Here is a 12071-nt window from a genome sequence, read left to right on the forward strand (position 1 = left end):
AGACACGGTAAGCAGGAAACAGAACCTTTGTGTCCATTAACAAAGCTCTGATTTAAACACGGAAACAGAGAACAGCGGACTACATTTAGCACAATAAACTAAATACCAGTGCACATACATAATAAATAAATACATGCATAATTTATACCTTGCAGGAGGAGTACACAGCCAATTTCTCAAGTTTCTTGGGTCGGGGATAACCTTTCACCATGGCCTTTTTATGGGCGATTCGTTGCATTGTGTTGCTTCGACTCATTTCGCCAGTGGTCGATGGCTGCGAAATCTGTCTGCCAGTTGTAATGGTCGTCGTTGACTGAGATTCTGTGGTAGATGCAGTCGAATTGGACATAGATGCTGTTAAGACAGTAGTTTCAGTTGTACTAACTTGTGACATAGCCACAGATGACGACAGATTTGAAGATGTGATAACAGAGCTTGTATCGCCATTAGTGGAAGCCATCTTTAACTACAACGAAGTGACCCACATGCAAACGAGAAACTTCTTTTTATCCTCCGCCTTCACGCTTTCATGGAAACATTCGACCTTAACAAGGACTTACAGTAATAACAGAATCTTAACGATGGACGATTATTTATTTATTTTTCTTTAACACGAATGAGCACATTTCTCGATTCTTTGTTCTGCAATAGTGACGCCAGCGTATTCTTTTTCCTTCCCCCACGACTCAACCCCGATAACTCAATTACTAAACTGAAATTACCTCCCTTCGTTTAATCGCTACTTCGAAGTTCCACACATATTTGTTGGTTGATTTCATTGATTTAATCGAAGACTATGCTGAAAGAGATATTATTATAATGTATTTTGTCGAATCCCTAATTAGAAACGTACACCACTGTCTGTTCCCTTTGTATGAGTTATTTATTTTAAAAGAAAAAAATTGTAGAGTTGAGAAAACTAGTTGGTGGTGGTCTGCAGCGTCGGTTAAATTTGCTTCAAGCTCAAGTGACCTTTAGTTTTGCACCACGAGAAGGGTTATTCTGTGAACCAACACACGCACAGTGTATATAGTATTTGCCTTGTGAAACCTGAGAATTTTATGGTCCAACGAATGCAAAGTATTTGGCAGGGACTTTTTGCTTGTTAAAAATGTTCTTGTTTATTATCGATTATATATTACACAGAGTCGCGCGCGCGATATAAAATCATAGAATGTTATCAAAATAACATTTAAGCAAAAAGCAGCAGTGAAAAAACATGGCAGAGTAGAAATAGTTTATGCAAAGCCGTATGGCATAATACACCAAATATTAAGGTATACTATGTGATCTGGAGATCCATTCAGCCATCTTAGTAATGTGTTCTTATAGAAGCTCTCTTGTCTTTATGTTGCCACTGATCATTTTATATGAGAAAAAGAGAGTGAGTCTGGTGACTGTGCATTTGCGAAAAAAATCTTGAGTGGTCTAGCATCTGCTCTGACTTGCATTGGATAGGGGCTGTAAGGACAAGGCCAAATGACTGGTGGCCACTCTGCTTTTGTTACTTTTCTGGCAAGCTGAAATGAAAGCCTGATTCTACAACACTTAGGGTAACTGAATAGTCTTGTTAAGGATAGCTATGCTTACCCATATGAGGAAGGGGCAAAAAATAGTGTCCAAAACAAAGCCCTCTTCACTCAATCTGGTTGATTTACTACAACCAGCAGGGGATGTCACCTGCATGGATGAAAATAGGATGATGGAACATCCAGATCCTCCAAAATAATTACAACAGAGACTTGAAAAATGAGCTTGCATAGTATAATCTGGATGTAATTACCCTTTGTGAGACTTGGCTAGCTAAAGAAGGTCAGCTGAAAGAATTAAGTGTAGATTACACATCCTTTTAGGACAGAAAAATAGTGAAACTATGATAAGCAATGACTTTGCCATGAAGACTTGCTGCTCAACAACTAGAATCTATCTTCAAATGGGTTAGTGATAGAATCATATCTCTGGGAATTCCGCTTGAAAAGAAAAATACATCCTTTTAAGGAATTATGCCAAGCACAGTGTTTATAAGCACCAAAAACTTTCACCTTCTACTAAGATGCAGAAATCCTGGTATCTTGGGAGAAGGCAAAAACTCTGTGATATGTCAATAAAATTATATATAGAACTAAGTGAAGCACTGATTATACATATATTGTTTGCAAAGTGGAAATTTAGAAGTAGAAGATGTCTATAGGGCAAACCACCACCAAAAAAATCTGGAAGTGAAGAATCTCAAGTTATCAGCATTTTAATAGATCTTTTTTTTTTTTTTTGAAACCATCTCTGAAAGACTAAGCAAAGCTTCTTTCAAAACTGATGGCAAAGAATGTAGCTGGACTTCTTGAAAAGTGACTCTGAAGAACTCTGCAACTGACATCCAAACCCATGCAAATAGGCTGCACCAGTATTGATTTGAAGAAAATAGCAAAAAAATCCAAAGGTTGTCAGCAATGTCTTCCAACTCACAGTGAAAACCTGATGCTTTGTGTTCAAGTAAAAGTGCTCTGCAGGAAAAACTAAGTGCCATGAAAAATAAAAGATTTGATGAAAGGGTATGGGAGATGTAAATGCATAAAAATTTTTTGAAAGTCTTCATGCAGCCTAAGGCCCAGCTTGTGAAGGTGTTGCACTTCTCACTGCATATGCAAATGTGAAAGTGCATGGCTCAGTGGTTAGAGTATTGGGCTCACAATCATGAGGTGGGGAGTTCAGTTCCCAGACTGGACTGTGTGTTGTGTTCTTGAGTAAGGTACCTTATTTCACGTTGCTCCAGTTCACTCAGCTATAGAAATGAGTTGTGAAATGAGTCACTGGTGCCAAGCTGTATTGGCCTTTGCCTTTCCCTTGGACAACATCAATGTTGTAGAGTGGGGAGGCTGGTATGCATGGGTGACTGCTAGTCTTCCATAAATTACCTTGCCCAGACTTGTACCTCAGAGGGCAGCTTTCTAGGTGCAATCCCATGGTCATTCATGACTAAAGTGGGGTCTTCCTCCTTCTACTTTTAAAATATTCTGACCAGAACCCAACGTAAGTAAGGAATCATCAGCATCATCATTTAACATGCTCGGAAATGAGAGGTTAAAATACAAGAGAAAAACCTGAATAACAGATTCTTTGCAGTAGAGGACCTACTCAGCTACTCACATTACAGAAAAAGGGATGAGAGTAACTGGACAGAGATAAAAATTGTGATGATCAGGTGTCAGTAAGGATCCTCAAGATATAAGCTCAGTAGAAGTGAGTGAGAACAGGAGAGCATGGAGTATGGGCAAGTAGAGGTTGCAAGAGTAAATGGGAAAGTGACGGATGATGGTTAGAGATAGGGAATAAGTGAGAGAGTGAATACAATGAAGAACAAGTGTTCTGGGATGATAAAAAGGGGAGGTAGGAAGTGTAGGTGACAACTGTAGAAATTGGGTAGAGTTGAGGGGATGTAATCAATGATATATGTGAGTTGGGAGGGGGAGGGGAGAGGAGCTGATTTATGTTACAGAAACAGGTGAGGTGGAGAGCAGCAGAATAATGATGATGATACAGGAGATAGGTTAAGAATGAGAAAAGCTGGGAGAAAGGGAGAGAGGTGATGTATGATTGATTGTAAGAGTGTGGGGCAGCTGTAGTAAATGGTGAAGGATAGATAATTTGGGGGCTTCAGTATTAAAAATGAAGGATAAAAATCAAGTGAAATTGTTCCACTGGTGAAGTAAATAATTTTGCCTACATTTAGTTACAACTGTAGAGAATTATACTGCAATAAGAAAGATGATGGGTGGTGGGGATGTCTTGAGAAAGAAATTGGGTGAGAGGTCTCAATTGTGCATGTAGACACACACACACACACATTGTGCTTGAGTGGGTCTTCTCAAGATATGCATATCTCCAGTCATCCTGATACTTTGTCATCTCTTCTGTGAGGTTCAAGGACCTTAGATCAGCTTTCACCAATTCATCCCATGTCTCTTTCTGCAAACTTAATCTATATTAAGTGGACAGCACTTCTTTACACATCTGTCAGTTTTCTTTGTTGTACACTGCATCTAATTCCTCTTATGCCCTGCCTTTCTCTCAATGTGTTTGTTTTATGTTGTTTGTGCATACTTACATCGCACATTCTACAGAGCAGGTTAGCTTAATTTCTTTCCAGTCTTCTACATTCATGTCTCATGCAGCATTGCAGTTCTAATGCAAAATCTTTTACAGTCTACTCTTCACTCTGTACGAAAAGACCTTTGTTTCTAGCAGCAGTCGTAGTTCTCTGAACTTCACTGACTTTTTCCAACCTGTTTTTAATTTGGCTACTATACTTTCAGAGCAACCACCTTCCCTGCTAATTACATCTAAGTAACAGAATCTATCAAGTACTTCTAGTGAGTCATCCAGGCATTTAAGAAAATCTAATTCCAGTGTATTCATAGTATGTACTGCTTCAGTGCATCTGTCACATATGAAGCTTCCTTTCTGTGTTAGTCAGCCTGTGATTCCACAACAAGTCTTGTGTGTTCATACCTTGCAATGGACGCAGTATATGAAGGTTTTACCTAAACCTTTTCTGCATATGGAGCTAGGCTATTTTGCTGTAGCTGTGCGGGTCCTGTCTTCTTTCCTAGTTATTAAAAACTTAGTATTTGCTATGTTTACTTAAGATCACTTGGTTCTAGGTTTAGCTTCCAAATCTGGAATTTCCTCTTTATTCCTCCTATAGATTCAGCTATGAGAACTATCATCAACATATGGGACTTTCAATGGACAGTTGTCTTAAACTCTCCTGTGATGGCTTATAAAACCATATAAAGAGTCATAAAAACTCACATATATATGCATAGGCATGCATACATTAACATATACAGATATACATAAATACATAAACATAAATACATGAATACTTATCAGTGTGTTTAGGTGTACATACATAAATGTCTATACATGCACACCAAAAAGTCAAATGTTATTGTTACTATATATGAGGAGGACAGACACATATATATATACCCACCCACACATACATACATACACATATGTATATATAAACACTGAGTACCACATATTCCCTTCCATTTTCTTATTGCTATATAAATTTAGGGTAAAACTTCCTTTTAACAGCACCCATTTATTGCACTTAGTAAAAACACTAGTGTAATAATAATTGGGTACCCTCCTAGCAGTATATTGGATAGATATTATCCCTTAGTAGGTTGGATTCACAACCCCTAACTCTCTTGTATATATATATATATATATATATATATATATATATATATATATATATATATATATATATATATATATATACAAGAGAGTTAGGGGTTGTGAATCCAACCCACTAAGGAATAATATATATATATATATATATATATATATATATATATAGGGAGAGAGAGAGAGAGAGAGCCTGGGAGGATTGAAAATGAGCTGGACAAATTGGTATGCTTAATTTTATTTGAAACATTTAAAACTTGTCCAACACTTCATCGAAGTAATTCCCAAAAACATTTTTGGGTAATGTTAAGAAAAAAAAAAAAAAAAGAGAATTACAATTTTGAAAATATTCTTTTTTTTGGCAAAAAATCGTAATTTATGTTGTGAACGTAGTAAGTCGAAGAAATTTGGGTCAAAAAATAATTATGGGGCCCACTAGTATAAATTTCATTTATGGTAATTCCACAGTTGACTGGTTTTGAAACAAATATGATTGAAAACATGATAAAACTGTAAACAGTCTCTTGAAATAATGCCACAAATTATATAAAATGATGTAGGATCACTATATGTAATAGTGTACCTTATTAACATCCTTTAAACCAATAAATAAGCAAAATTAAGCTATAATATGTGTTTATAAACAATTATCTGTTAATTTCTATTTTATAAACAATTGTTGATTATCTCCCCCTGATTTCTCTGGGGAACTCTATAGTACATTCTAATATTCAGGAATTCATTTAGTAGCCTTTAATTTAGTACTCAAGTGAAATATTATTCGTTGCGATTCCCTTTCCTTTAAATAGTTGTTATGTTTCAAAGCTCAAAAACTTGATATGGATGAAAATATTAATAGAAAAAGATCAAAAACTGTAAAAAGTCGCAGTAATACGGCGGTAAATATTTACGTTTTGCTTTTTAGTTGAATTTTATTGTTGTTGTGAAATCTTATTGATGTCTTAAATGATAAATCTTTTTGTTATAACTCATTTCCCTATGCTCAAATAGAAAGAAACGAGTTACATCATGCAGCACTTTACTACATTGGGTCAACAGAAAACAAATGGGTCTTCGTCGGTTACGACGGTATTCCAACTCTTTGATCAACTGGATTACGTTAAATCAACACATAAATGGTTGAGTATTTCCTAAACACGTGTACCGTTACCAATAATTCTCAGGAAGAATCAGCGTAACACTGTGGGACAAAAGTTATTCTTTTCGGCGAGTTTTCGATTTAGGGACATAAATGCTACATCTATTAAAAAAGAAAAAAAAATCAAATCATATGATGGATATATAAAAATAACTTGCCTATCTTGAATTATCGAAACGAGAAAGTAAACGCTTAAAAAATATTTTTATTAATATTCAGCGGAAGCAACAGAGTGACTCAAGAGCCGAGAGTTTCGTGAGGTAACTTATTAAGGTAGCTATGGAAAATAAGAAAATTATAATCGCAAAATCTGTGACAGTGTGTTAAGAAGTTTGCTTCCCAACCACATGGTCCCCTGTTCAGTCTTATACTGTGGCACTTTGGACAAGTGTCTTCTACCATAGCCTCGAACCGACCATAGAGTTGTGGGTGGATTTGGTAGAGGGAAACTAAAAGAATCTGATCGCGTGTGTGTGTCTTTGTGTCTGTGTTTGTCCCCCACTATCGCTTGACAACGAGATGTTGGTGTGTTTACGTCCTCGTAACTTAGCGGTTCTGCAAAAGTAACCGATAAAATAAGTAACCAGCTTTTAAAAAAAAAAAAAAAACTCTGGGGTCGATTCATTTGACTAAAAACTCCTGAAGGCGGCTCCCCAGAATGACCGAAAGATTGTATGTGTGTGATACAACTGAAATTATTTCTTTTTTTCATATTTTTGCCCCAAACTTTTCGGAGATGTATGGCCAAGTCTTCCGGATATGAAATTGGAAGCATCTTAGCCGACACAATATATATGATTATAAACATTGTTTACACGTGATGACTACTAAAATGAATTAAACTGATTTAATTGCCATTTAATAGTATATTTTATGTATATATATTACAAGTGTATATTTTATAATCATTGTTCATACGTGCTGGCTATCAAGATTAATTAAAGTGACTTAATCACTACTTTATAATATATTTTATAATTAAATATATTGTGCGTCGGCTGCTAAGACGCTACCATGTGTAAACCATGCTTCGAGATATATTCACAGTGCGTCGATTCTGACGCTTATAGTCTCTAACTTCCGTTTTGTACCGGAGGTGAAGGTGAAGGTTGACAGAGTTGGGCTATCCATTGCGAATGTGTCCAACTAGTCTACCAATATATATGTATCATCATCATCATCATCATCATCATTTAGCATCCGTTTTTCCGTGTTGGTATGAGTTAGACGATTTGACTGGAACTGGTAAGCTGGAAAATTGCATCAGGCTCCAGTCAGATTTAGCTTGGTTTCTACGGCTGGATGCCCTTCCTAACGCCAACTACTCCATAGAGTGTGTAACGGTACCTGTAATGGTAGTTGTAACGATATGCAACGGCTGTCGTCACATCAGAAGGAAGTAATTCTTTCAAGTCAGGGGTGACCAGTTGTAATGGTATTGTTATTCGTTGTAGTTGAGGGTTGCCATTTGTAACGGTATGTGTAAGGCGGAGTCAGCTGTAACGGTAAATGTATATGTGTGTTTGTGTGTGTGTGTGTGTTTCTCTCTCTCTCTCTCTCTGAAGTAGATGGTCATAGATAGTCATGGTCTTACTCGTCTTTACTAACTATACTGCTATACCAGAGTGGGTATTATAATAGTCTGATGGAAGGTTACAACAGCGGCAATGAGGAATTAACAAACTCGCGTGGAATTAACAAATTCATGAGGAATTAACTAACTCACAAGGAGTTACGAAACTCACAAAAGTTTTTTGTAAATTTTACAGTACATTAAATCATAAAATTATGGAAGATTTGTTGGCCAGTTTGCTTGAGTTGCGAAATTAGCAACAACAGCAGTTGAGGCGTACTATAGAAGATATGAACAGATCTACAATAAAGAGTGCAAAGATTAGGATGATGATATGAAAATGTGTTCAATATTAAGGAAACTGGCAGCAGGTGAACATGGGCATTACAGCAATTATGTACTCTCAAAAAAACTTTGATATAAACTCTAAAAATACAATAGACATATTGTGTAAAATTTTTAGCAAGGAAAACTTGTTGTTCAATACAAGCTGGAAATGTTTGAACCTAGAAAAGAACAACGAGGACTACATCACATATGCTGGTAGAGTTTACAGAATGTGAAAAATTCAAACTGGATGAATTAACACCAGATATGTTCAATTGCTTGATATTTACTCAGAGACTAATTGCAGAGAAAGATGCAGAAGTAAGAACTAGAATTCTTGCTAAGCTGGAAAAAAACCAAGCTGTAACCTTACAAGTGTCAGAAAAGCGTGAAAGAATAGTAAATTTAGGACATGACACAGAGAAAATTGAACATAAAGATTGCTCCCAAGTGAAACAGGTGCGAAACAGGCAGAATAGAAATCAAGTGTGTACTAAAATACAGTACAAAACAGGTCAAAATCAGGAAACAAACCCATGTTATGCATATGGAGGTCTACACCTGAGAAAAAAATGCCAATTTAAGAAAGTGGAATGTTTCCATTGTGGAAAAATTAGACACTTAAAAGTGCACTGCAAAACCAAGATAACAAAATGTTAGGACAAGGAAGAAAGAATAAACAACATTTTGTCGAAAGAAAATGGTAATATAACAAAGGAAATTTGTAAATGCGAAAATTAAAAATATAAGAGTAAAAATGCAGTTAGACACTGGAAGTGATATTACCATTGTAAATAAAGAAACTTGGAAGTATATCGGTAAGCCGAAATTAAGTAAATCTACAAAAGCAGTGCATGGTATTACGGGTAAAAGATTGTACTTTGTTGGTGAATTTGTGTGTAATGTGACATTTTGTGACCAAATGAAAATGGCAAATGTATATGTGTTAAAAAAATTCAGTTAATCTATTCAGCACAGAGTGGATGGAATTGTTCAAATTGTGGAATATGCCCATAAGTGTTTTGTGTGGGAATATAGTCATTTCAGTCAAAGGTTCAAATGCAGCTGAGAGAGTGAAACGAAAAATAAAACATTTATTTCCAGATGTTTTTTTTGGATGAACAGGGCTGCTGCACAAAAACAAAGGCAAAAATTGTAGTAAAACAAAGTGCAACACCTGTATTTAAGTCAAAACGGAATGTACTGTTCCTGGCAATAGAACAGGTAAATAAAGAACTTGAAAGGCTTGAAAGCCTAGGAATAATTGAGAAGATGGGCAGCACCTACAGTCTATGTAAAAAAGAAAAATAATAAGTTTATGAAAAAATTAAATACTTGGACCAGATAATAGATACAATGTACCAGTCATTATAAATACTGTCAGTCAATGTCAGTATCAGTAGAGAGTACGAAGTAGATGGTCATAGATAGTTGTGGTCTTGCTTGTCTTTACTAACTAAACTGCTGTACTGGAGTCGGCATTATAATAGTCCGACAGAGGGTTACAACAAAAATTTGCTTTCCAGCAACATGGTTACACTTGATGGCTTGTCTGCAACAGCCTATTTCAGCATAAACTAATCATATGTAAGCACCAACCATTTGGTGCATTTATGAACACACACACACCTCCCCTCCCCCTCCCTCTTTTCATTTCATTCACTCACTCACACTTTTAGATCTACAATTTTTAAACTAAGTTTAGAAATGTAATGTTTATACAAAGCTTAGTTTTTCAGTGTTCTTATGCTTAAAAGATAATGTAATTAGAGATTTTCTTTACATTTTCAGGTTCAAGGGACAAATGACTGCAGCATTGTCAGCAAATCTTCTATGGTTAAATATGGCTATTTTCAAGATCAGTTTTTATCATATTTTGTTGCAAAGGAATCAAGAAGATCCCCACTGATTCATCGGTAATTGAAAACTTATGTTAAGTTGTAATTTTATTTTACAATAAGTAAAGTATAGTGTGGAACTGATGATGGACTTATCTGTGCTTAAAATTTTCTCAAAAGAAAGGAAAGACAGAAGACAAGTGGTCACAAGTAGGAACCACTGGATATTTGTGTGGTGAGATGTCAGGTAGACTTACACTGAACCAATTTTTCAAGAGAACCTAATGTCTAATATGTTATATTGAATATCATTTATTGGATAGTTAAAGTGAATTTTGAAGATACATTTTGTAAAATATATTTTGAAAATATGGGTTTGAATCCCACTTCTGACATAAATTTTTTTTAAAGGTGCAGGCATGGATGTGTGGTAAGACACTTGCTTCCCAATCATATGGTTCCAGGTTCAGTCTCACGATGTCGCACCTTGGGTAAATGTCTTCTACTATCGCCTCAAGCCAACCAAAGCCTTGTGAGTGGATTTGGTGGACGGAAACTGAAAGAAGCCTGTCATATATATGTATATATCTATGTGTGTATGTCTTTGTGTCTGTATTTGTCCCTCCCCACTATCACTTGACAACTGGTGTTAGTATCTATAGGTAGAATATTTAGTTTGAAGGTTCTTGTGTTAAAAATTGTTGCAAGTTTTGCTAATGGTGTCATTGTTTTTGTGTATTTTATTAAAGCTAGAGATCACTTGTGCTAAATAGAGGTAATTCAGTGGTAGATCTGGTTCTGTGAAGATTATTGCAACATCTACTCTTACCAGTATGGAAAAATGGACAGAAGATGAAAATGATGATGATAGTGATGGTGGATGATGATGATGATTATCACAACAATAGTTTAGCTCCTCATTTTGGTTAAAGCCTTTATATCATCTTTTCACAACTGCAGTAACTTATAGGGATTATTATAATATATGTGTGTATGTGTAAGATAAAAGATTATGCAGGAATAACTGATTATCCTATGAACTTTAGATGTGGTGGACTCAATAGTTGAGTACCTGAGTAACACCTTGCTGTTACTCAAGCACTCAACTATTGAGTCCACCATAAATTATAGTGTAAACAGCTGTAGGCTAATGAAGTTCATGAGATAATCGGTTATTCCTTTGTCATTTTCTTTCTTATTACTGCTTTGTAATTCAGAAGCATATGTATATTAAGTTCTACACCAGATTATTAGTGTCACAATGCCAAAGTGAAATATATATATGTACATATATACGCACACACAAGTAAGCACATAAATGCAGAACAAGGTGGGGGAAAAATAGTACTCGAATACTGAAGGTAGAGTAATATGCTTTTTTAATGTTAAAGCTGCAAAATCATCACAAAGCTGTTTTGTGATGTTTTTGCAGCTTTTGTAATAAAAAAGAATATATATAAGCACCATTTAAGTATGATCGTTGCCAGCATTGCCTTACTGGGACGTACTGGTGGCATGTGAAAAACAACATTTGAGCGTGGTCATTGCCAGTGCCACTGGACTGGCTCCTGTGCAGGTGGCATGTAAAAAACACCTTTTGAGCGTGGTTGTTGCCAGTACCGCCTAACTGGCCCTTGTGCTGGTGGTACATAAAAGCACCCACTATGCTCTCGGAATGGTTGGGGTTAGGAAGGGCATTCAGCTGTAGAAATTTTGCCAGGTAAGATTGGAGCCTGGTGCAGCCTTCTGGCTTGCCAGTCCTCAGTCAAACCGTCCAACCCATGCCAGCATGGAAAGCGGACGTTAAATGACGATGATGATGATGATGTATATATATGTGTGTATGTGTATATATATATGAAATATATCATCAGACTAAGCAGCACAATTTGATGATTTACTTTTGTAAGAATGAGATGTAAATGTTAACATAAATCAAAATTGTGAAATTAAAGGAGATATCAGAGATTTGTGTGAT

The 12071-nt window shown here is 36.0% G+C and overlaps 2 protein-coding genes across 9 annotated transcripts in view; one reads left to right on the forward strand and one right to left on the reverse strand.

The window, feature by feature from the left end:
* The window catches only part of LOC106871034 (histone acetyltransferase KAT2A), a 42788-nt gene extending 42086 nt beyond the window's left edge, over positions 1-702 (reverse strand). For all 6 annotated transcript variants that reach the window (XR_016243151.1, XR_016243150.1, XM_089357578.1 and 3 more), the window contains exon 1: positions 149-702. Coding sequence is in view for 4 of the 6 variants with exons in the window: in XM_089357578.1 (XP_089213704.1) it covers positions 149-460 (312 nt within the window). In the remaining 2 variants the exon portion in view is untranslated. The remainder of the gene's footprint in view (positions 1-148) is intronic.
* LOC106871036 (tRNA wybutosine-synthesizing protein 4) overlaps positions 1-12071 on the forward strand; it is a 38304-nt gene that overhangs the window by 1461 nt on the left and 24772 nt on the right. Inside the window, exons 1-2 of one of the 3 annotated variants that reach the window (XM_014917294.3) lie at positions 5368-6095; positions 10047-10171. In XM_014917294.3, the coding sequence (XP_014772780.2) occupies positions 6036-6095; positions 10047-10171 (185 nt within the window). In that variant the 5' untranslated portion in view covers positions 5368-6035. Of the gene's footprint in view, positions 1-5367; positions 6096-6201; positions 9074-10046; positions 10172-12071 lie in introns of those variants that run through there. The other 2 variants (XM_052970707.2, XM_014917295.3) reach the window with 2 other exon arrangements.

The sequence above is a fragment of the Octopus bimaculoides genome, chromosome 9 (genome assembly GCF_046866305.1).
Source record: "Octopus bimaculoides isolate indiv1 chromosome 9, ASM4686630v1, whole genome shotgun sequence".
NCBI lineage: Eukaryota > Metazoa > Mollusca > Cephalopoda > Octopoda > Octopodidae > Octopus > Octopus bimaculoides.